Source organism: Myotis brandtii, unplaced genomic scaffold, assembly GCF_000412655.1.
Source record: "Myotis brandtii unplaced genomic scaffold, ASM41265v1 scaffold1169, whole genome shotgun sequence".
NCBI classification, from domain to species: domain Eukaryota; kingdom Metazoa; phylum Chordata; class Mammalia; order Chiroptera; family Vespertilionidae; genus Myotis; species Myotis brandtii.
The window spans coordinates 342571-365497 of NW_005354047.1; the positions used below are offsets into that span (position 1 = coordinate 342571).

Below are 22927 nucleotides of genomic sequence, written 5' to 3' on the forward strand. Positions count from 1 at the left end.
TGTTTATGTGGTGTATCACGTTTATTGGTTTGTGCATATTGTACCAACCTTGCATCCCCAGAAGAAATACCATTTGATCATGATGTATGATCTTCTTAATGTATTGCTGGGTCTGGTTTGCTAATATTTTGTTCAGGATTTTAGCATCTATGTTCATCACAAATATTAGCTTATAATTTTCTTTCTTTATAGTTTCCTTATATAGGATACCCGTGTTCCTCTTTCTCCTTCTCCTTTTTTTTTGAAATTAGGAAAATGCTGGACTCAGAAAATGAGCTTGTGAGTCTTTCCTCCTCTTGAAATATTTGGGGTAGTTTGAGGATAGGTGTTAATTCTTCTTTGAATGTTTAGTAAAATTCAATTGTGAAGCCATTCTGTTCAGGACTTTTGTTTGTTGGGAGCTTTTTGATTACTGTTTCCATTTCATTAGTTGTAATTGGTCTATTCAGATTTTTTTTATTTTTTCCTGATTCAGTTTTGGAAGACTGTATGTTGCTAGAAATTTATCCATTTCATTTAGATTGTTAAATTTGTTGTCATATACCTGTTTGTAATATTTTCTTACAATCCTTTGTATTCCTGTGGTGTCAGCTGTTACTTATCCTCTTTCATTTCTGATTTTATTTATTTGGGTCCTCTCTCTTTTTTCTTCATGAGCCTATAAATTTTGTTTATCTTTTCAAAGAACCAGCTCTTGGTTTCATGGATCTTTGTATATTTTTTTAGTCTCTATACCATTTATTTCCACTCCGATCTTATTTCCTTCCTTCCACTTACTATGAGCTTTTCTTGTTGTTCACATGATAATTCTTTTAGTTGTGGGGTTAGATAATTTATTTGAGCTTTTCTTATTTCTTGAGGTAGGCCTATAATGCTATAAATTTCCCTCTTAGGACTGCTTTCACTGTGTCACATAGGCTTGGGGTTGTTGTGTTCTCATTGTCATTTGTTTCAAGGTATCTTTTGATTTCTCCCTTGATCTCATTGTTAACCCATTCATTGTTTACTAACATGCTATTTAGCCTCCATATCTTTGTGTGTTTTTCAGCTTTTTTCTTGTGATTGATTTCTAGTTTCATACCATTATAGTCAGAGAAGATGCTTGCTATGATTTCAATCTTCTTAAATTTACTGACACCTGTTTTGTGTCCTAACATGTGGTCTATACTAGAAAATGTTCCATGTGCACTTGAAAAGAATGTATATTCTGCTGCGTTGGGGTGAAATGCTCTGAAGGTACCAATTAAATCCATCTGGTCTAGTGTGTCATTTAAGGCCACTGTTTCCTTTTAGATTTTCTGTCTGGAAAACATTGATGTTAATGGGATGTTAAAATCCTGTACTATGACTGTATTACTGTCCTTCTCTTTCTTTATGTTCATCAAGATTTGCTTTATATAATTAGGTGCTCCTATGTTGGGTGTTTAAAAGGGTTATATCCTGTTGTTGGATAATGATCCCTTTACCAGTATGTAGTGTTTTTCTTTGTCTCTTAATATAACCTTTGTTTTTAAGTCTATTTTGTCAGCTATAAGTATTGTTACCCCAGATTTTTTTCACTTTCATTTGCACGAAATATCTTTTTCTATTCCTTTACTTTTAAAGGGGTCTCTTGGAGATGGGTCTCTTGTACACAGCATATATATGGGTCTTGTTTTCTTATCCGTTAAGCTACCCCATATCTTCTGATTGGAGCATTTAAGTCATTTACATTTAAAGTGATTATTGATACGTATGTATTTCTTGCCATTTTCTTCTTTACTAGAGGTCCGGTGCACAAATTAGTGCATCAGTGGGGTCCCTCGGCCTGGCCTGCAGGATCGGGCTGAAATTGGCTCTCTGACATCCCCCGAGGGGTCCTGGATTGTGAGAGGGTGCAGGCCAGGCAGAGGGACCCCAAAGAGGTTGGCCAGCCGGGGAGTGACTGTGGGAGGGCTCTGGGGTGAGTCTGGCCCATCTTGCCCAGTCCCAATTGGCCAGACCCCAGCAGCAAGCTAATCTATTGGTTGGAGTGTCTGCCCCCTGGTGGTCAGTGCATGTCATAGCGAGTGGTTGAGTGGCCTTATCATATCATTAGCATATTACGCTTTGATTGGTTGAACGGCTGACCAGTCAACCAGACACTTAGCATACTGGGCTTTTATTATATAGGATACCCATGTTCCTCTTTCTCCTCCTTCTTTTTTTTGACCCTTTAACATTCCTTGTAATACTGGTTTGGTGGTGATGAACGCTTTTAGCTTTTCTTGTCTGGGAAGCTCTTTATTTCTCCTTCAATTATAAATGACAGCCCTGCTGGGTGAAGTCGCCTTGGTTGTAGGTCCTTATTTTTCTTTTCTTTTTTTAAATATATTTTATTGATTTTTTACAGAGAGGAGGGGAGAGGGATAGAGAGTTAGAAACATCGATGAGAGAGAAACATCGATCAACTGCCTCCTGCACACCCCCTACTGGGGATGTGCCTGCAACCAAGGTACATGCCCTTGACCGGAATCAAACCTGGGACCCTTGAGTCCGCAGGCCGACGCTCTATCCACTGAGCCAAACTGGTTAGGGCCCTTGTTTTTCATTACTTTGAATATTTCATGCCAATCCCCTCTGGCCTGTTGAGAAATCAGCTTCCAGTCTTTTGGGAGCTCCTTTATGGGTAACTATCTTTCTCTTGTTGTTTTTAAGATTCTCTCTTTGTGTTTAACCAAAGCCATTTTATTTTATTTATTATTATTTTTTAAATCCTCACTCAAGGATATATTTTTATTAATTTTAGAGAAAGAGGAAGTGTAGAAAGAAAGAGGAATGTTGATTAGTTGCCTCCAGCACACACCCTGATTGGGGATCAAACCCGCAACCTAGGTATGCGCCTTGACCAGGAATCAAACTGGTAACCTTTAGGTACATTGGATGATGTTCCAACTAACTGAGCCACCCATCCAGGACTAACCTTTGCCATTTTGATTATGATGTGTTCTGGTATGGGCCTCTTTGGATTCGTCTTGTTTGGGATTCTTTGTGCTTCCTGAACTAGTCTGTCTTTTGCCTTCACCTAGTTAGGGAAGTTTTCAGTCATTATTTCTTCAACTAGGTTCTCAATTCTTTGCTCTGGTACCCCTATGATGCAGATGTTGTTATGCTTCATGTTGTCCCAAAGGTCTCTTAAACTATCTACATTTTAAAAAATTCTCTTTTCTTTTTGCTGCTTTGATTGGATGCTTTTTGCTACCTTGTCTTCTAAATCACTGATTCGATCCTCTGCTTCATCCAACCTACTATTTATTCCTTCTAGTGTATTCTTCATTTCAGATATTGTATTCATTTCTGACTGGATCTCTTTTATGATTTCTCTGGACCTTTTCACCTTGTTGTACTTCTTACTAATTTCCTTGAGCATCCCTATAAACATTTTTAAAAACTCTGTATCTTATAAATTACTTACCTCCATTTCATTTATCTTTTTTTTCCCTAGAGATTTCTCCTGTTCTTTCATTTAGGGCCCTTTTCTCCCCATTTTGGCTGCCTATCTGTATTTTTTTTCTATGTATTAAGTATATCTCTTATGTCTCCCAATCTTGGTATGCTGGCGTTATGTAGTAGGTGTCCTGTGGGATCCAGTGGCACAGTCTCCTTAATCAACTGAGCTGGGTGTTCCAGGAATGTCCTTTGTGTGGGTTATGTGAGCCCTCCTGTTGTAATTAAGTCATGAGTTTGCTATTGGCCCATTTTGTGTGGGTTTGACTCTCAGGCTGTTTGACTGTAAGGCTCAGTGTACTAGCTGCTGTGCAGGTGCTGACCACACTAAGTAGAATTTGCTTCAGCAGGGTCTGGTGCCTGCAGAGATCTCACTTAGGCTATGCCACTTGTAAAGCTATCTGGATCCTGCTCTGATGTTGTCTGAAGCTGGCCATTGGGTGTGTTGGTTCTGGGGCCTCTTGGGAGGGACTGATGCAGGTCAATATCAGACACTGCCTGTGACTGATCCTGGGAAACTTGTTTGGAGCTACATGGGGATCCACAGTTTCTGGATGCCTCTGCTGTACCTGGGTATGTGTGCAAAGGACCAAGCTGTACACCAAGGCTGGCTTGCACCAGCACCGAGTCCAGTGTTCAGTCAGCAAAAGGCCCAAGGTGCCCTGATATCCACCTTTGCCTGCCTCCACCTGCTGGCAGCCTGTCAGGCTCAGCCACTGAAAGAGCCTCTGATGGTACTTGAGTCTCAGTGAGTCACCAGGTATGAATGGTGTTCACTAGATGGATAACACGGTCAATCATAGAGCCAGTGCTGGGTCTGAGGCCACTCAGCAAAAGTCCTAGGGTATACCAAGTCTAGCTGCCACCTGCTGGGTAACTACAGACCTTTGTGGTGAAGCAGGGTCTTAGAAAATTTTCAGGGTGAGGCCAGCAGGGTTTATCAGGCCCAAACTGACCACGGTTTGGCCGTGTGAAGGGAGGGCTCTGCACTGGTCAGGCATAAGAGAGAAAAATGGACCCTGTCCTAGAGCCACACAACTCAGTATGTCCCAGATTCTGCCAGGAGCTGAGCAGGGTAGGGCTTCTGAGAGATGGGAAGGTGGGACTAGTGGATCTCCCATGTGAGGAAGTGCTGGTCAGGCTTGGGGGAAGGAGGGAGGAGTGGCCCCACTCCAGGGCCACACAACTCAGTCACCGACACCCTGAGTCTGCCTGGATATCTATACTCTTGTCAAGGCATTTGAGTCCTCAGCAGGGTGTGAGCTCCACCGGATGGGAGACAGGGATTCCGGAGGGTGGGGCTATTGCATTTACCCAGGTTCATGTCATAAGGAGGGGAGTGCTCTGCCAAAAGAAAGATGGCGTCTAGGGTGTGGGAGAGGGACTCAGCACAGGGATCATGACAGCTGTCCCTTTAGCTCTCTCCCCAGAGCCACAAAGCCCAGTCTCTCCTCACACTACTCAAGTCCACTCTGCCGGAGCCCAGGGTGAGTTGCTGTGAACAGGATTTCGTGTGCTGGCCCTTTAAGAGGGCACCTGTGTCTCTAGCAGACTTCTGTCTCTCCCTGGTGGACAGAAACCCTGATTTTTATAGCCCAATGTTATGAGGGTGCCTGTTCCCAGCTCTGATGTTCTAGTCTGGGGAGCCTGGTGTGGGGTTGAGACCCCACGCTCCTCAGAGGGAACCTCTGCAGCTGAGATATCCCTCTGGGATCTCAGATGCCACCAATGGGAATGGGCCAGCCCTTTTCGTCTCCACTCTTCCTGCCAGTCTCGATGTGGCTGCTGTAAATCCTTGGTTAGAAGACTCCTCTTCTGCTTGTCTCCACTTGGTTATTCAGGATGATTGTTCTATAATTTAGATGTAACTCCAGTTTGGTCCTGGGAGGGGTAAGTGTAGATTCCACTTATCCGTTGCCATCTTGGGTCCCATCCAAAGAAATTTTTTAAAAATAACTTTCTTATTAACAATAGAACATCTTCTATGATGGAAGTCCTCTCTGCCTAATACTTAGATTTTCATAGTGCTTGCAGATAATTCTTTCTGAAAAGCTACCCGATGCCGCCTTGTTTTCCTGTAGCATTATATTACTGTGATGCCTAGGACAGAATGATTTTTATAACCATCTAGCCACTTTCTGCTCTTTGATGATACAAATTCAAATGCTACAGATGGTTAAGAGTGACGCCAGTTCAAGCATTCCACATATATGGTGACACATCCATTTTTACAAATTTTGATTTACAGCTGAGTGGCTGACAAGATGGAGGCAAAGTTCAATTCTTCTGGGCCAATCTCCAGAAAAAAATGTTCATTCCTATGCTCAGATAAATGCCTGGACTTACCTCCTTTTCATTGTGACAATATTTACTTTGACAGTAGTGTAAGTGTCCTGGGTGTGTAATTAGTGGCTTTTATAAACTGAAATAGTTAATCACATTTATTTCTTGGGACTCTGGCCATCTCTCCAAAAACATACCAAGTTACTTGCAGACTCTTTGAGAGAGCTGAAGTAGTATGTGGAATGGTCAGGTAGTCCTGGGTCCAAATCCCAGCAGACAATTATTAGTTGTGAGAGTGTAGATAAACTAATATCTTTAAGCCTCCATGTCCTTATGTATCTAGTAAAACTAATACTGCTAATGACATAGGACTGTTGTAAGAATTAACTGAGATAGTATTTGGAAAGCTCTTGACATAATGAACTAGCTTGTTGTAAACTGCTCAAGAAACGATACTATTATTATATCACCTCTACAACATGCAGATTTGTAGTGTTTTCATGTGTATCTCTTTGCATAGTTTTAACAGTGGCTGCTGTGGATTTTACAATATACACATAAGACATCACAATTTACTGATATCAACATTCTCCACTTTCGGCGAAGTGTGGAAGCCTTACTTCTATTTATGTCCCTTTACTTTCTCCACTTTTAAATAACATTGTCTCGAGTATCAGATAGTGGTATACTTTTTGTTTCAATCAACACGTATGATTTATAAAACTCATGAGATAGTTTATTGCACATATCTTCTTCAGCTGTTCTTTGTTCTTTCACGATGCTCCAAGATTCCTTTTTATTTGCCATTTTCTTTCTGTTTGAGGGACTTCCTCTAGCTAATCTGCAATGTTGGGTTTTTCTTAGTCAGATAATATATTTATTTCCTCTTCATTCCTGAAAAATAGTTTCATTGAATCTAGAATTCACTGTTTGATAGGTTTTTTCCCTTTCAGCACTTAAAAAATGCTGTGCCACTCTCTTTTTGGCTTCCACGGTTTCAGATGCGAAGTCAGCTGTCATTTGAATTGGTGTTCCCCTACAGTAACATGTCATTTCTCTCTGGTTGCCTTCAAGATTTCTTTTTCTTTGCTTTTAGTTTTCAGAAATGTAGTTATGATGTGTCTTCATATGCATTTCTTGGGGTTTATCCTATTTGGGTTTTTCTCAGCTTCTTGAGCCTGTATGTTTATATCTTTTGTCAAAATTGGCAAGCTTCAGCTATTACTTCTTCAAATACTCTTCAGTCTTGCTGTCTTCCTTTCCTTCTGGGACTCCAATGATACATATGTGGATCTTCTGTCATTGTGTTTGAGGCTCTATGCATTTTTTCCAGTCTATTTTCTCTCTGTTATTTAGATTGGGTAAATGCTATTTTCTGTTAATTGACTCTATCCTCTGTCATCACCACTGAACTACTGAGCCCATTCAGTGAGATTTTTATTTCTGTTAGTTTTGGGAAGAATTATTTTATATAATGGGTATTAGACATTATCCAAAGTTCATTATCAACTGAACTCGCTAAAAACATAAATCATATGACAAAGGTTCTCAGTAGGGTTAACGGCTGAAATGCCCTTATTGGTTCATTAATGAGATGATAAGGATGTGCCTTTCCAGGTCTCCATCATGAAAAAGAAATGTCTCCCACCCACCCCTTCAGGTGCCCCCATCAGAAACTCTGTTCTGCTCACATGCCATGCCTTAACCCAGGTTGGGGAATGATGCACACATCTAAGTCTTAACACTAGGACAACGCCAGGACCTCTGAGATATTAAATCATAGGATACATTTCCTTCCCTAAAATCCCCTGAATCTGCTTTCCTTTCATTAAATACTTCTGAATCATTATTGATGGAGTTAGAATTGAGATTACACCAACATGAATCATATTTTAAAAAAAGCAGCATAGAAGTGAAGTGAGTTAAAAATTTGCTACTTCCTAGCTGGGTGAAGTGGGCATTCATATCTCACCCAGACTCAGCTTCCTTCCTACAGCAATAAGGGGTTATAGGAGCTGCCCTGCCTCATCATAATGAGGGCAAAGGAATCAGGGGATGCTGAAAGTGTCATGCAAAATCTTACATCCTTACTTTCGGAGATGAACAAAGGTTCTTAGTAGCTGGTACTACAGGTTGACATCTTTTCTCTGTATTCAGAGTACTTACACACATTCCTCACTCCCCAACCCCACCCGCCCAGCGAGAAAACACAGCACTTACCTGATGAGTTCCACTGTTTCTGAATACATTGTGTATGGAGATTTGGATTCCATTGGGCCCTGTTCCATTGCATTTCCACACTCAATGAATGACAAGGCTGCTTCGGCGTAGTTCAAAGCCTTTCCAAACTTTTCCACCTGTTCAACAGAGTTAACACAGTGTCTTCCCTAAGTACCGATTTTAAACATTATTGTCACACAGTCTATACACTTCATTTGAGAAATCCAACTTTTGAGTTCTAAAATCCTGTGAATGGAACTGAGAGAAAAAAGAAATGGGGCACTTCCTCTTCTAGTTATCTTCATAAACTGCCACTATTTTAGGGTAAATGAGCGAATGGTTACAGACAGAATTGTACCAAATCTATGTAACAACTGCCAATTAGAACTGCTCAGAACTTCCTGGTTGCTCCTCTTTCAATGAAGCGTGGCAGCTTCATTCCTTGTTCCTCCATGCTCTGCTAAATACACAGCGAAGCTGGTAGGTATGATTCCATATAAGAATTTTCATACTCTTTTTTGTATACTTCAACTTTGATGATTTACAGCATAAACCTGTACTTTTGTATTTTACATTATCTGACATTTCCTTTTCCATGCCTTCCTCCTATTGTGTGTGTGTGTGTGTGTGTGTGTGTGTGTAGTTATGTCTTTCATAGTCAGGACCCCAGTCAGGGATGAGAGTGAGGAGAGGAGATAAAACTCAAGGCAATATTTCAGCTTAGCTAAAAGGGGATACAGAGTTGATATTTAATAAAGAACATTTTTTTGGATTATATGAGGTTGTCTAAATTGATGTTAATCTTTCCCCACAACAGCAAGAATGAGCTTTATATTCTTAGGTTCTATTAAATATAAATTTATACATCAAGTTCCTGGTTCCATACTTTGCTACTCTCTGTAGATAATTACATATTTTAAGTTTGAATTGCATAATCTCTCCAGTATTCATTTGTGAATCAAAACAGAATTACACAAATACTCTAATTACTAATATAAGTCTTGCCTCTAAAAAAAATTCTCATTGATAATGATGCCTTAGAAAACAGAAATGTAGAGCAAAATACTCCCTCATTAGCAAATCAAATTTTTAAACAGCTTATAACCCTAATAGGCTATCCAGTAATATTTCTTGGCAACGCTTTCAGATTAAAGAAGCCATTTCATTCAGTAAGGATTTCCTGAAGCACCCAATTCTGTCCTATGTGTACTCGATACACACAAGTTCCTCCCAAGAACATATAATATAATTAGAGAGAAAAAATGTGCACCCACAGGACAGTTCACAGTGCAAGGCAGCCTACGAGTGACTTGAAATGCAGAGCAAGGAGTCCAATGCACATGAGATGGTAGGAAGGGAGCAGGTGGTGGGGCTTCAGAGGCGGGAGGCCTTGGGGAGGAGACCTGAAAATGACAGTGGGAAGGAAAGGATTTGGGGAGCATGCTGAAAGTGAGTGTGGCGAGAGTGAGAGTGTGTAAGTATGTGCGAGCTGTGAGCGTGTGAGTGTGAGGTTCTACAAGTGCACAGGCCTGCTGGCTGGCATGAGCAAGGTCTGCTTAGAGGCCGGTAGGAACACAGGCCTGCTGGCTGAAGCTGTGTCGGGTTGGACAAGGTGACACTGAGTGAAGAATCCTAGTCACCCTGGTGATTCAGGCAGAACTTTTCATTCTGCTTTAAAGTTCGCTGCTCTTCTCCAACAGTGACCTTGCCTCAGCTCCTCAGGTGACCATAACCCTTCATCAGCCTGTGGGAGTGTGAGGGCAAGAACTGCACCTTCTCTACTTTCTGACACTCTGGTTATGTCCCTTGCACTGATGAACCTAGGCAGTGATCCTCAGACAAGTAAATATTGATGGGCAACATCGGTAGCATTGGGAGCGGAGTGCTGTTATGGTTTGGGCATCTTCAACACTGGAACAATACGATAAAGGTCATTTGAAATGCCTTCTCCATCTCCAGCTCCCCAGCCTCAGTTATACATGCTGGTGGGGAATGGAGCTGGCATTCCCTGAGGAAAGAGTCCTTTTGGACGAGGCCTCAAGATGCAATAACCATACAATGGCTTTTAGAAAAAACACACACATACGTTTAAAAAAAAATCTAATGTCTAAACAGCTTCAAGCTTTCCAAAACAGGAGATTATCCAAGTAAGAAACATTATTTTTTTTTATAAACATCAAGTCATGGTGACTCTAGAGCAGTGGTTCTCAACCTTCCTAATGCCGCGACCCTTTAATACAGTTCCTCATGTTGTGGTGACCCCCAACCATAAAATTATTTTCATTGCTACTTCATAACTGTAATTTTGCTACTGTTATGAATCATAATTAAATATCTGTTATGCTATATGTGTTTTCCGATGGTCGCGACCCACAAGTTGAGAACTGTTGCTCTAGAGCAGTGATGGTGAACCTATGACACGCGTGTCAGAGGTGACACGCGAACTCATTTTTTTGGTTGATTTTTCTTTGTTAAATGGCATTTAAATATATAAAATAAATATCAAAAATATAAGTCTTTGTTTTATTATGGTTGCAAATATCAAAAAATTTCTATATGTGACACGGCACCAGAGTTAAGTTAGGGTTTTTCAAAATGCTGACATGCCGAGCTCAAAAGGTTCACCATCACTGCTCTAGAGGCTTATGTGCGTTATAATAGTTTCTGCTGTACAGTTTCAGAGAAGTATTCATTTTGGCAGATACCCATGAAGAACACAAGTCTTTTTGAAAAGGGATTAGATCCTGGGACCACGCCAAGGGCTGGCCAGGCTAATATGACAGAAAAGTGCAAACTTAGATTTTATTTTTAAAGAAAAAAAATGCTACCCACTGTCTCCATTACCTCTAGTTACTATTCAAAACTTAGGACTAAAATAAAATATTCATTTCTCCAGGGCTTTCTCCCTGTCAGGCATTATTGGTTGAAGTCATACTTTATTGGGTGATGAGTGCTTGATTATATAAACATTTCTCCATTTAACAGACTCAGCCATCCTTGTAATAGATTTTATAATTACCCCAGCTACACTGCCCCAGTGATGAAGGTGCAGTACAAACATCATTTGGAAAAACGTATCTGGAGAGAAAAGGAACTTACCATTGCATCTGCCTTATGCTTCATCCGCTTAGCTTCTTGCATAAAATAATCTGCACTGCGCGGCCTGCAAGGAGAGGATGATGCCAAATGTCACTACTGTGGAAGAGTAAGGTCTCCTGAAAATATTCCTTCCTTTTGCTCAAACTTAAATCACAATTTCAAAACTCTGCTTAATAGGGAAGCAGGTACTTTTCACATTTCCAAATCACTGCCCGTATGTAAAGTACCACGATTATATTTTGCTTAAGTTAGCAATTCAAAACACAGTATATGCCGATCATCTACATTTGCAGTGATTTTAACATGGCTCCCCAGTGCCTGATTTGAATCAGATTTTTTATTGCATGGTTAAGAAAACAAGTAAAAAACTTACTTTGTGATATTTACACGAAACAATGGCTTTTTAATGTAAAGATTGCAAAATATACCTCATAATAATTGCATGGGTGAGTATATATATGTATCCTTATGAAAATCTGTGTCATTTACAGGTATAAAAGGTAGAGTTATATGTACCCATATGTAATTATTTTAAAGCTTGGCAGTGGGAAATGAAAAGAGGTAATGCTGTATGATTCCATTCCAGGCATAAGGAAATTAACTGTAAAACGATGTCTACCTTGTAACAACGCAGTCGTGGCCTGGTTCTCTACAGCTCTGATTAGCTGGCTGGTCAATATGAGCAGCAGCCGTGCATCATTAAAGCAACACCCCGGCCAGCACTGCTTCTGCCGGGAGATGATCCGAGTGTGCGTGTAACTTCAAGTTACACTGAGGTACTCATCACACTGCACCTTTAAATGCTTAGTCTGATAGTTTTTACACATCTGCATACTTGAGGTGATATCAGCTTAAACTTTTTTTGTGGTATTATAGGTCTTTATGTAGTCAATAAACTTGACTTACTCATGGATACCCAATATAAGCCAGGACTCCCCGAAAGCGATAAGACGTAGGTAGTGATATGAACCATGGACTGTTTAACCTATTGTTACATGCTTATTCTGAACTGTCTTTTTCAGATTCTAATGGGTCTCTTTTCCCACTGCAATATTAGGTGGTCAGATATTAGGTGACCTTTTATCTGAAAAGGTCAAAATGCTTAGAAAAACCATGAATATCATATTGCCGATACCACTGCAATCCAAAACAATTATGCTCATTTTAATGGCTTTAATCAACCAATCAATCAAAGAAACAAACTGGTCATAGGTCACAAATCATTGAAGCATAAAATATTGTCAGGACTGTGGTACCACGCTAGAAATATTCAACTTCAACAAAGAAATGAGGAACACAGTTGCAGGGTTTCCTTAATGCATTAATAAAACTTCCGTTTTGGCTCATCTTCCCTTTGCAATTCCTCCTGTCACTCAGGCCTGCAAACTCCCATTCATCTTGGCGGGTCTCCACTGGCCTGCAGGTTCCTTCATTGCAGGCCCTGGTCCTACAGACTCTGGTTTCTCCAGTTCCCTTCCTAGATGTCCATACTTCTTCCGTTTGAATGGCTTTAGTGGCCTTTACATGATTGTTTTCCAAAGTTCTTTGTCCCCATATTGACCTCTGAATACATGTTGGCTGTCTGTTAGGTCTTTGATTCCAATTCTGGCGATTTACATGATTTTTGTTGTTGGTTTTTAATGAACTACTTTATTTTTTTAGAGCGAGTTTAGGTTGACAGGAAGGAGAAAGCACAAAGGGTTCCCATGCATCTCCTGCCTCACACACCCACTGTCAGCATCCCTTCACTATCAGCATCCCCCACAGGAGTGGTACATTCATTACAATCAATGAACCTGTATCATTATCACCCAAAGCCCTTAGTGCACTCTAGTGTTCACTCTTGATGTTGTATATTCTATGGGTTTTGACAAATGTTTAATGACATTTATCCACCATTCTAGTATCCTACAGAGCAGTTTCACTGACCAAAAAAATCCTCTGCATTCTTGTTTGGTTTTCCCTTTGTTTCATGTGGCGAAGACGAAGACCAAACTCCACTGCTAGCCCAAACCCAGGTCAGACTCCTGAGCTTCAGATGTGGTCCCAGAGCCCACTTGTTCAGAAGAGGAGTCCAAGTATTTCCATCAATTTCTCCCCTGTTATGAAATGCCATGGATGCTTTCTTATAAATAAATTCCCCTTTCTTTTCTCAAGGAAACATCCACCACAGAAATCTAGGCTCCCAGCACCTCCCTTGGGTTACAGTTTCACTCCCCTCCAGTCTATCCCGGACTTCAGTCCTGATCAATATTTGTACAATATGGCTTTCCTTACCTCACCAGCCTGTCACAGACCTACAGCCATTCTCCAGTGCCCAGGACATCTCAGCTCAGGCCTCCGGTAATCTCACCCAGCTGTCACTCACTCACCAAGGCCTCCAACCACAGGGGTCACCTCCTCACTGTCTTGTTACCATGTTGTCCCTGTCTTAGCAGCTCTGCTCCCACTTTTTCTCCTGTCTGGAATATTCCCTTCTCTGCTCCTTCACTGAGTCCTACGACGAGCCAAATATCACCCATCCCTCAGATTTTACTGCCACGAGGCCTTCTTGGTTACTTTGGTCCATTCTCACGTCTTTCTTTCCTAATCTGAGGCATTACCTCTTGTTCACACTACACTTCTGTGCATTCAGTTATCTTCTGAGCTACCCTGGGCTACAGTCATTGCATTCACACAACTCGGCAGCTGGTACCTTTCAGCAGGGACGACGCTGTGGCCTCTTTGATCTTTCCCACCCTGCAGTTTTAGGCACATGGGAGAAGGAAAATGAATTCCCCTTGAATAGCACTGAATTCATTTTGAGCTTAGAAGAGAGTGGTGGCTTCTGATGGCAGCAACATAGCCAATGAGCCAGAGAACGTCTCCATGGCAACCTGAAATTCTCTACATCATTATCTGCTCTACACTCCAGTATATGAGTTTGGTCATTTTTTTTTCTTCCCATTTGGTAGGTCCTGTTGCTAACAGATCATCATTTCAAATGCATTTCGTTTTCATGAAAGGATTCTCTTGATAATAAGCTAAGACATCTCAGTTTTTACAAGCCTTCTACATTACCCTTATGGATGGCAGTGCCTCCTAATTCCTATTATGGGGTCCTCCATCAATGCTGTTTTTATCTGCAGCATATGAATGTATTTTTAAACCTGATATGAAGGCTGAGTCACAAACCCTCATAATAGTGGACGTGGATAAGTAACACATCTAATGTTCTGACTGTATCACTGCAGCAACACCAGTAACCTGAGATGCTGGAAATGCACCATCCAGAGGCCACTTAGGAACACATTAGAATTCTCATCTTTGCATCAATGGAGGGCTCGTTACACTGATTCACTGAAGACGGCCTGAAGATTGGCCCATTTTTCTCCTTTTAGGTGATTTCTGGTGCCAGGCTGCTAGACCAGATCATTATAGAGGCAAAGGGACCAATGGGATGTTGCTGAAATTGTCCATCGGAGGATGCGTGCTGTTACCAGGCATCGCTCCACCTGCAATGCTCAAGTCAGTAGGAAAATGAAATTGTTGTTACTATTGTGGCAGTTACAGAACATGATATGGTAAAGGTACTAAGACAAAATCTAATTATCTCAGTGTTCAGACAGATTTATCACCTAATCTATTTTTTTTACACGGAAAACCTGAAGATTTTGTTTTTCATTTAGATAATGACATTCTTCACATTGTTTGTCAGTGATGGCATTTTATGAGGATACAGGAGCAAGCCTAAAAAAAGTTCAATTAAACATCATCCATGTAATTGTGTAGCTTGGGCTGATCTTCAGAAATGGGCCTTGAGTGACCTAAAAAGGCAACGCTTAGCTGCATGTATCTTTGTCATAAGAGGTCTCAGCAGCAAAAATAATCTGAGCACTTGATCCGCAAGAATGCTGCGTTCTTTTTCTTTTCCTCTCCTCGCCCTCCCACCTACCAGCATGCGCCTGCCTTCTAAGCAGCGACTGGTCTGGGCTGCCCTAATATTTCTCTGGCCCTCGAGGATTATGGCAACCTTGTCCTTTTGTTCTCCTTCGTGGAGGAGACAGTTGAATGGGCTCCCAGGGAGAGGCTGGCAGACTGCTTCCTGTCATTCCTGCCTCTGGGAAGGAGCCCCAGCAGCGCCAGCCTGTTCTGTGAAACCTGGCAGGCAGGAGCGCACGGCTGTTTGAATAAACAGGTGCCTTGGCACAGCAGAAATCGGAGTAATTTTCTTGGGGAAGTTGAAATCCAAATCAGACAAATAGGCAACTGCACGCCAAGTGAATTCATCACCTGACATCCCGTCAGCTGCCATTTGATAAACCCCAGACGCGTCCCAGTGTCCTGAGCGTTGGGGTACTTTCTCCACAAAGAAGAATGTGTAGGAAGTTGCCAGACGGGAGAGGGTGGGAGGCTGGGTGAAAAAGGTGAAGGGATTAGAAGTACAAATTGGTAGTTACAGAATAGTCACAGGATATAAAGCACAGTATGGGGAATATAATCAATAATATTGCAATAACTATGTATGGTGCCAGGTGGGTACTTGAATTATTGGGGGGTCATTTTGTAAATCACACAAATGTCTAACTACTGTGCTGTACACCTGAAACTTACATTGAGTGTGCACTGTAGCTGAAACAGGGCAGTTCAGGAATGGTTTAGATGCGCTGAGTGACGCCGCTGCTGAGGCCTTGCAGAGCCCGCCCCTCCGGTGCTGGAGCTGGCTTTGCAGGTGGCCTGCATTTAGGAAGCATGGATTCACCTGCAGCTTGTGTTCTCTAACCCTGGGTTGGCTGGGACCCGAGTCCCTGAGCCCCGGCTTCTCAGAAGCACCAGCGACCAGTCATTGTGCCTCCTTCAGGCCTTGGCTGTGCAGATGACTGCTTCCCTCGGCCACGGCCACACACAGAAAACAGCACGCGCTTTCCAGGACGCGGGCGGAGAGGCGCAGGGTTTGTTATTCCATCAAAAGCAACTTTCTAGTGAAATGGAAACTCATCAATTCGATTTTTGTTGTTCTCTGGGTGTGACATCTTATATAATAAAAGCCTAATATGTTAAGTGTCCAGTTGTCCATTTAACCAATCAAAGCGTATGATATCCTAAGGCCGCTCAACTGCTCACTATGATGTGCACTGACCACCAGGGGGAAGACGCTCCCACCAGTAGGTTAGCTTGCTGCTGGGGTCCGGTGGATTGGGACTGAGTGAGACGGGCTGGACATGCCCTGGAGCCTTCCCGCAGTCCCTCCCTGGCCCCGATCATGCACTGGTGGGGTCCCTCTGCCTGGCCTGTGCCCTCTTGCCATCCAGGATCCCTCGGGGGATGTTGGAGAGCCGGTTTCAGCCCAATCCCATAGGCCAGGCTGAGGGACCCCACTGGTGCATGAATTCGTGCACCGGGCCTCTAGTTTAAAATAAATAATATTACAAAACCCTTTACTCCCTGGCCAGGTAGCTCAGTTGTTTAGAGTGTTGTCCCACCACGTCAAGATTTTGGGTTTGATCTCCCATCAGGGCACGTACAAGAATCAACCAATGAATGCATCAATAAGTGGAACAACAAACTCTCTCTTTGTTTCTCTCTCTCATCAACAAAACCCTTAAAATGGTCAGAGAGGTAAGATTTCAAACAGGGAAATCTGAATTCTTTGTTGCCACCCACCCCCAAGCCTACGTCCCCTTTTCTCTCTCTTTTTTGGTTAGAACAAAATAAGGACCTGATTGAGAGGCAGGAATTCCGTGGTGGAAAAAAATCCCATATGAAGAACATAAAGGCATACTGATCGAAAAGGTGGGGTCCAGCCTTGAAGGGACGGGGAGCCCCTCAGGAGAAGAGCAAGGTCACAGCAAGCCCTCCATGGGGGCGCCATGTGATGTCACCACCTACTCAAGGATGTCAGTTGGTGTCCTCTGACTAAACCATGCTGCGTGAGATCTGACCTTTAACATACAGGAATCTTCCCATCCTCTAAAAGATTTAAATCCCTTTAGCCCTGAGACTGCCGGGCAGAAGGACATTACAAATGCCAAGCCCCCTTCCTTCCCTACCGGGCACATTTCACATGCCATGGCCTCCAGCGCCCGGTGGCCGAGGGCGTCTGTTCTCAACGTCAGAGGCTGGAGGAGCTGGGCTCCTGTTATTGGTACCACAGGACAGATGGGGCGTTTGGCTGAAGGTGATGATCGTGACTGACTTCCTAGTGAAATGTGGGCAAGAGACAGCCCATCCTTCTGGGAGCAGCAGGCGCCTGGCACTTGGGGTCCCTGGCTGCCAACGCAGCAATATGGCCCGTGGGAACGAGGCTGCGTTCTCCAGCCGAGCATTTCACCACTGAGCTCTGCCCTGGACGTCTGTGCTGAGGCCTGGGACACAGTTGTGCTCCCTCCCCGGCCGAGAACTCCCGTCACTAATTAGGACACCACGCAATTTATAGCTCCTGGCTCTGCACTGTGAGATCAGCTTCTAGGCGCTGAGTTGAATGCAATGCTGTCACTCACTGACATAAATTCTTATGATTTTTTTTAAACAAAAGCTTGGTAATCACACCAGTGTCACCTCAAGACCGTGGCTGTCAAGTAGTGATGTCAGCCCGGGAGGTGCAGTCGCACTCCGCCAACCCGAGCCTGCAGTTTTCGCAGAACAAGCTGACCTGGATCACATTTTCAAAATCATGTTATTCAGTTCAGTTCCTTCTGCATCCTGAGACACACATGGGTGCTTGTTTAGCTGGGAACAGAGAAAGGGGCCTGGAAGCCCGAGGATTCAAATGCACCTGCATGTGGATCCCTGACACTCAGGCAAAAAGGAAGAAGCAGGCACTACCCCTGGGGATGTCACGCTAACTCAGTGGGGTTCATCCCACACTTGTCACTGGGCCCCCAGTGGATTCAGCTGCTGTCTGAACCGCATATTTATCCAACCATTAATGAGTATTTATAATACAAAGGATGAGTTTACTTTTTAAAAAAGCTACACGATGCGGCTTTAAGAATTAAATGACAGCCCAGCATCTGTTACTTTTTGGATCGCTGTAACTGGGTTTCCATCCACTCGACGTGATGTCAGTGCTACTCTCTTGCTCTTTTCTTCCACTGGTGGCCTTTCTTTGGTCATTCCACTGCTTGTTGACACCCCGAGCGAGAAGCCAGGAATGACGATACAGGAGTCAGGTCGCATCTGCCGGGGAGGCTGCCGGTGGGGGAGCTGCCTGGCGCAGGAGAGCGGAGAAGGAGCAGGACGCTCAAGTCTGTGGTCCCAGAAACCTTTCTGGGGAGGCCACCATGTGCCTCCGCTCCCCTGAATTCATAACTGAGAGGTAATTACATAATCATGTATCCTAGCTGCTTCCTGCCACTGTACCTGGCCCTTGGCAAGCCCTCAGCACATACCAATGGGACCTGGGAGACCTTTTACACAATCTTAGGTGACTTTCTCGCCCAGGGATCCCTTCAGAGACAATCTCTTATTGCTTCCAGGGAGACACATGCTTATTTCTACTTTTCCAGCTTGACAAATCTGCCCAGGACGTTCTTAGTTCAGTGGTGGGGTGGCGGGTTGAGGTGCATGTTTATTTCACTGCTATGGGTTTCAAATCAATTGGGACACAGGGCGACTGGAACACGTCATCTCCCTCTCCCTGTGATGGATGTGGAAGAGAGCTTTTTTTATTCTTATTATATCTATCTCCATAAAAGGAGGAACAGTTTTATTGTGGCTGTCAGCCAGAAAAATTAGACATATTGCTAATAGGAAGACCCATGGCAGCACCTCGTGGTTGATATACATGGTGACAAAATTATATTAGTTGAAGCCCCAATAAACTGAGAAACATTTTCTTGTATAAGTAGTTCAAGAAACTGCAGATCAAAGTACAATTACTTTGTTGTTGCTGTGTCTGACTTAGCTTTCTGGTCCATACATTAGAAAATTCCTTACATTTCCATTTCCTGTGTGTGTGTGTGTGTGTGAATACCATGCCCTTAACATTACTTGCTGGAAATGTTTGATGATTTGGGCATCTCAGTGTTTGATCCTGTTGTTAGATTATGAATTCCAAATGCAAGTTTCCATGTGGTAATTAAACACAATTCTAATCTTCCGTTTTTATAAATGGTTAAAGCTCATGCGAACAATTTATACCACGGAACCCTAATTATATATGACCAACTGATTGTATTCACATTACATGTCCACCACCTAGGGCAGTGGTCGGCAAACTGCGGCTTGCGAGCCACATGCAGCTCTTTGGCCCCTTGAGTGTGGCTCTTCCACAAAATACCACGTGCAGGCGCGCATGTACAGTGCGATTGAGACTTCGTGGCCCATGCGCAGAAGTCGGTATTTTGTGGAAGAGCCACACTCAAGGGGCCAAAGAGCTGCATGTGGCTCGCAAGCCGCAGTTTGCCGAATGATATGAGAAAAATACTGTGATGTCTCAAATTAAATTACAGTGGTGGAGAGTGAGAGGTAAGAGTGATGTAAGCAGTGAGTAGCTGTGGGCCAACTAACAATAGTCTGCTCACATTCCTGAATGGCTGTTGGAGCTTTGCATCAACTTCTATAGGGAACAAAGATGCCACCGCATCCTGTACGTGCATGAACTTTCAGGTCTGCTGCCCATACGTGATCAAAATTAGTAAATAGTTCATCTTTATGCACTGTGCACCCAGCCTTAGCCTAGAACTGTCTCTGCTTCACCGTGTCCTGGTCCCGCTCTGTAACCAATGTAAATTCTTTCAAAACTACTTACATCTTTCTTCCCCAAAACATGGGTGCAGAAGATCGGGCCTATCCCCCACAGCCCTGCTCCTGGTGGGTCGGACCGCACACCCCAGGACCTGGTTCTTTTTCTGGCAGCATTGGGCTCAATAACCCCTTTCTTTCAGGAAAGCTTTGGTAGATTGTCCCCTCTATCATAAAACGTCTATCTTTGCATCTTGTTACTTTCTTTATTTTGTGACCTATTTTGTCAGATGAAAGTATGGCTACACCACTTTTCTCTGGGTGTCGTTTGCTTGGAGAATCATTTCCCACACTTTCACTTTAAGTTTTATTTGTCCTTGCAGCTAAGATGTGTCTCCGGAAGGTGGCACATGGTTGGGTTTTGTTTTTGATTCAATCCACTACTCTGTGCCTTTTTAATGCAATCCACATCAAAATCCCAATGTCATTTTTTAAAGAAATAGAACAAGAAGTCATTAGATTTGTATGGAACCACAAGAGACCCCGAATAGCCAAAGCAATCCTGAGAACAAAGAACAAAGCCAGAGATGTCACACTCCCTGACTTCAAATTATAAAACAAAGCAGCAATAATCAAAACAGCATGGTATTGGCAGAAAAACAAACACACAGACTAACGGAGCAGAATTGAGAACCCAGAAATAAACCCCCATATATATAGGCAAATAATTTCTGATAAAAGAGCCAAAAATTTCTAATAGAGAGAAGAAAGCCTCTTTAATAAACGATGCTGGGAAAATTGGAAAGCCACGTGCAAAAGAATAAAACTAGATTGCCATTTGTCACCATCTGCAAAAATGAACTCAAGATGGGTCAAAGACCAAAATATAAGACCTGAAACAGTAAGTTACATAGAAGAAAACATAAGTACTAAACTTAAGGACCTTGGTCTTAGTGAAAATTTTATGAATTTGACCCAAATGCAAGAGAATTAAAGGCAAAAATAAATGAAAGGGACTACATCAAATTAAAAAGCAAGAGAAACCATAATCAAGACAAAAAGGCAAACAACACCTCTGATAAGCGGTTAACATCCAAAATATATAAAGAACTCATATAATTCAACAACAACAAAAATAAACAATCCAATTAAAAAATGGGCAGGGGATCTGAACAGACACTTCTCCCAAGGACATACAGGTGGCCACAGGTGTATGAAAACATGCTCAACTTCACTAGCTATTAGGGAAATATAAGTCAAAACCACAATGAGATACCACCTCACACCTGTTAGAATGGTTATTGTCAACAAGATAAATAATAACAAGTGTTGGAGAGGTTGTGGAGGAAAAGAAACCCTCATTCACTGCTGGTGGGAATGTAGATGGTACATCCACTATGACAAACAGTGTAGAAGTTCCCTAAAAGATTAAGAATAGAGTTACCATATGACTCAGCAACCCCTCTTCTGGGTATCTACCTGAAAGATTTGAAAACATTTATTCATAAATATATATTTACTCCTATATTCATTGCAGCATTATTCATGGTGGCCAAAACATGAAAACAACCAAAGTAGCCTTTGATAGATGATTGGATAAAGAAGATGTGGTACATATATACAATGGAACACAACTCAGCCATAAGAAGATAAAATACTGTCATTTTCGACAACATGGATGAATCTTGAGGATATCATGCTAAGCAAAATCAGACAGAAAAAAGTCAATAACCATATGATTTCACTCATGCCTGGGATATAAAACTGAAAGCAACAAACAAACAAAAACTCACAGATACAGACAACAGTATGGTGGTTACCAGCGGGGAAGGGCATTGGGGGGAGGTAGAACAGGGTAAAGAAAGTCAAATATATGGTGACTCAACTTTGGGTGGTGAACACACAATGCACTATACAGATGATCTATTATAGAAATGTACACTTGAAACCTCAAAGATTTCACTAACCAATGTCACGCCAATAAATTCAATAAAATTTTTTAAAAAAGAAAATCTTTGGGCTGTGAAATTTTTTTGTTTAACAAAGATGACCTCCCTTGCTGCTTGGGGCCGTGGAGAAGATGAGGAGGTTGTGAGGGCCAGGAGGAGAGCGTGCTTGGAGCTGAGTGCAGCTATAGCAGCTGAGGGAAGAGGAGAAAAAGACACGTCCTCCTGGGCCACCCTGTTGTTGTTGTCTTTAAAACTCTCATCTGAGATGGAAGGAGAGAGAGAGAGAGAGAGAGAGAGAGAGGGAGAGAGAGAGAGAGAAAAGAGATAGAGAGGTGGGGAGAGGGAGAGAGAAACACTGACGTGAGAAACATCAATTGGTTATCTTTCCTATGTGCCATCCAGGGATCAAACCCACAACCCAGGTATATGCCCTGACTGAGAATTGAACCTGCAACAACCTTTCCATGCACAGGACGGTGCTCAACCAATGGAGCCACTCTGGCAGGGCGTCCTGGACCACCATAGCCTTTCATACATCCAATGATCTTGGAACATGTTCAGTAAATGAAACTAAGAAAGAATGCAGATTTGGCTTTCTATCCCCAAATTCTGGGGTCCTTGGAGGACAGGTGTGAGGGCTATCACTTCTATGATAAGGACGCTGGGACTTGGGGACATTTCGCACCCTTTAATTTTCTGACTCCGGTGGGGTTAGTGGTTTAGTGTCTGTCCCTGGGCCGGATTGTAGGCAATCTGGCCTGAGGGCGGATCTCTCATTATCACAGGCGGCTGCAGCCCCGTTTAATGTGGTGCCTCACACAGAGATGGACCGGTGCCTGGTGCACAGCTGAGGTTGCAAACAGGCGTCAAGCCAAACTCTTGAAACCATCTCTTCTGCTTTCCAGGCTTGTCCTTGACACATATTTTCTTCCCTAAGAGCCTCAGTAATTTTCATAATTTCTTATTTGTCACTTTCAGCATCTCAAGAGCATTCCAGGATGTTATCTTTATTCATCTCCTTCTCTCGTTTCTCCTCCTTTTAAATTGCTGCTGGGAAAGGAAGTAGTACTTGGGTTTTAGTGCAGGATGGAGCGACGATGACAGGATATTTTTCCTGTAAAAGCACTGTTTATACTGGTATAAAGATTATAGATTTCATTTTCTTTTTAATCCTCACCCGAGGATATTTTTTTCATTGACTTTTAGAGAGAGTGGAAGGGAAGGGGGAGAGACAGAGAGAGAGAGAA

At 42.6% G+C, this 22927-nt stretch overlaps 1 protein-coding gene across 1 annotated transcript in view; it reads right to left on the reverse strand.

Moving 5' to 3' along the window:
* AFF3 (AF4/FMR2 family, member 3) overlaps positions 1 to 22927 on the reverse strand; it is a 420422-nt gene that overhangs the window by 13962 nt on the left and 383533 nt on the right. Inside the window, exons 17-18 of the mRNA XM_014529775.1 lie at positions 11068 to 11131; positions 7969 to 8105 (exon numbers count right to left, since the gene is read on the reverse strand). Coding sequence (XP_014385261.1) covers positions 7969 to 8105; positions 11068 to 11131 — 201 coding nt within the window. The remainder of the gene's footprint in view (positions 1 to 7968; positions 8106 to 11067; positions 11132 to 22927) is intronic.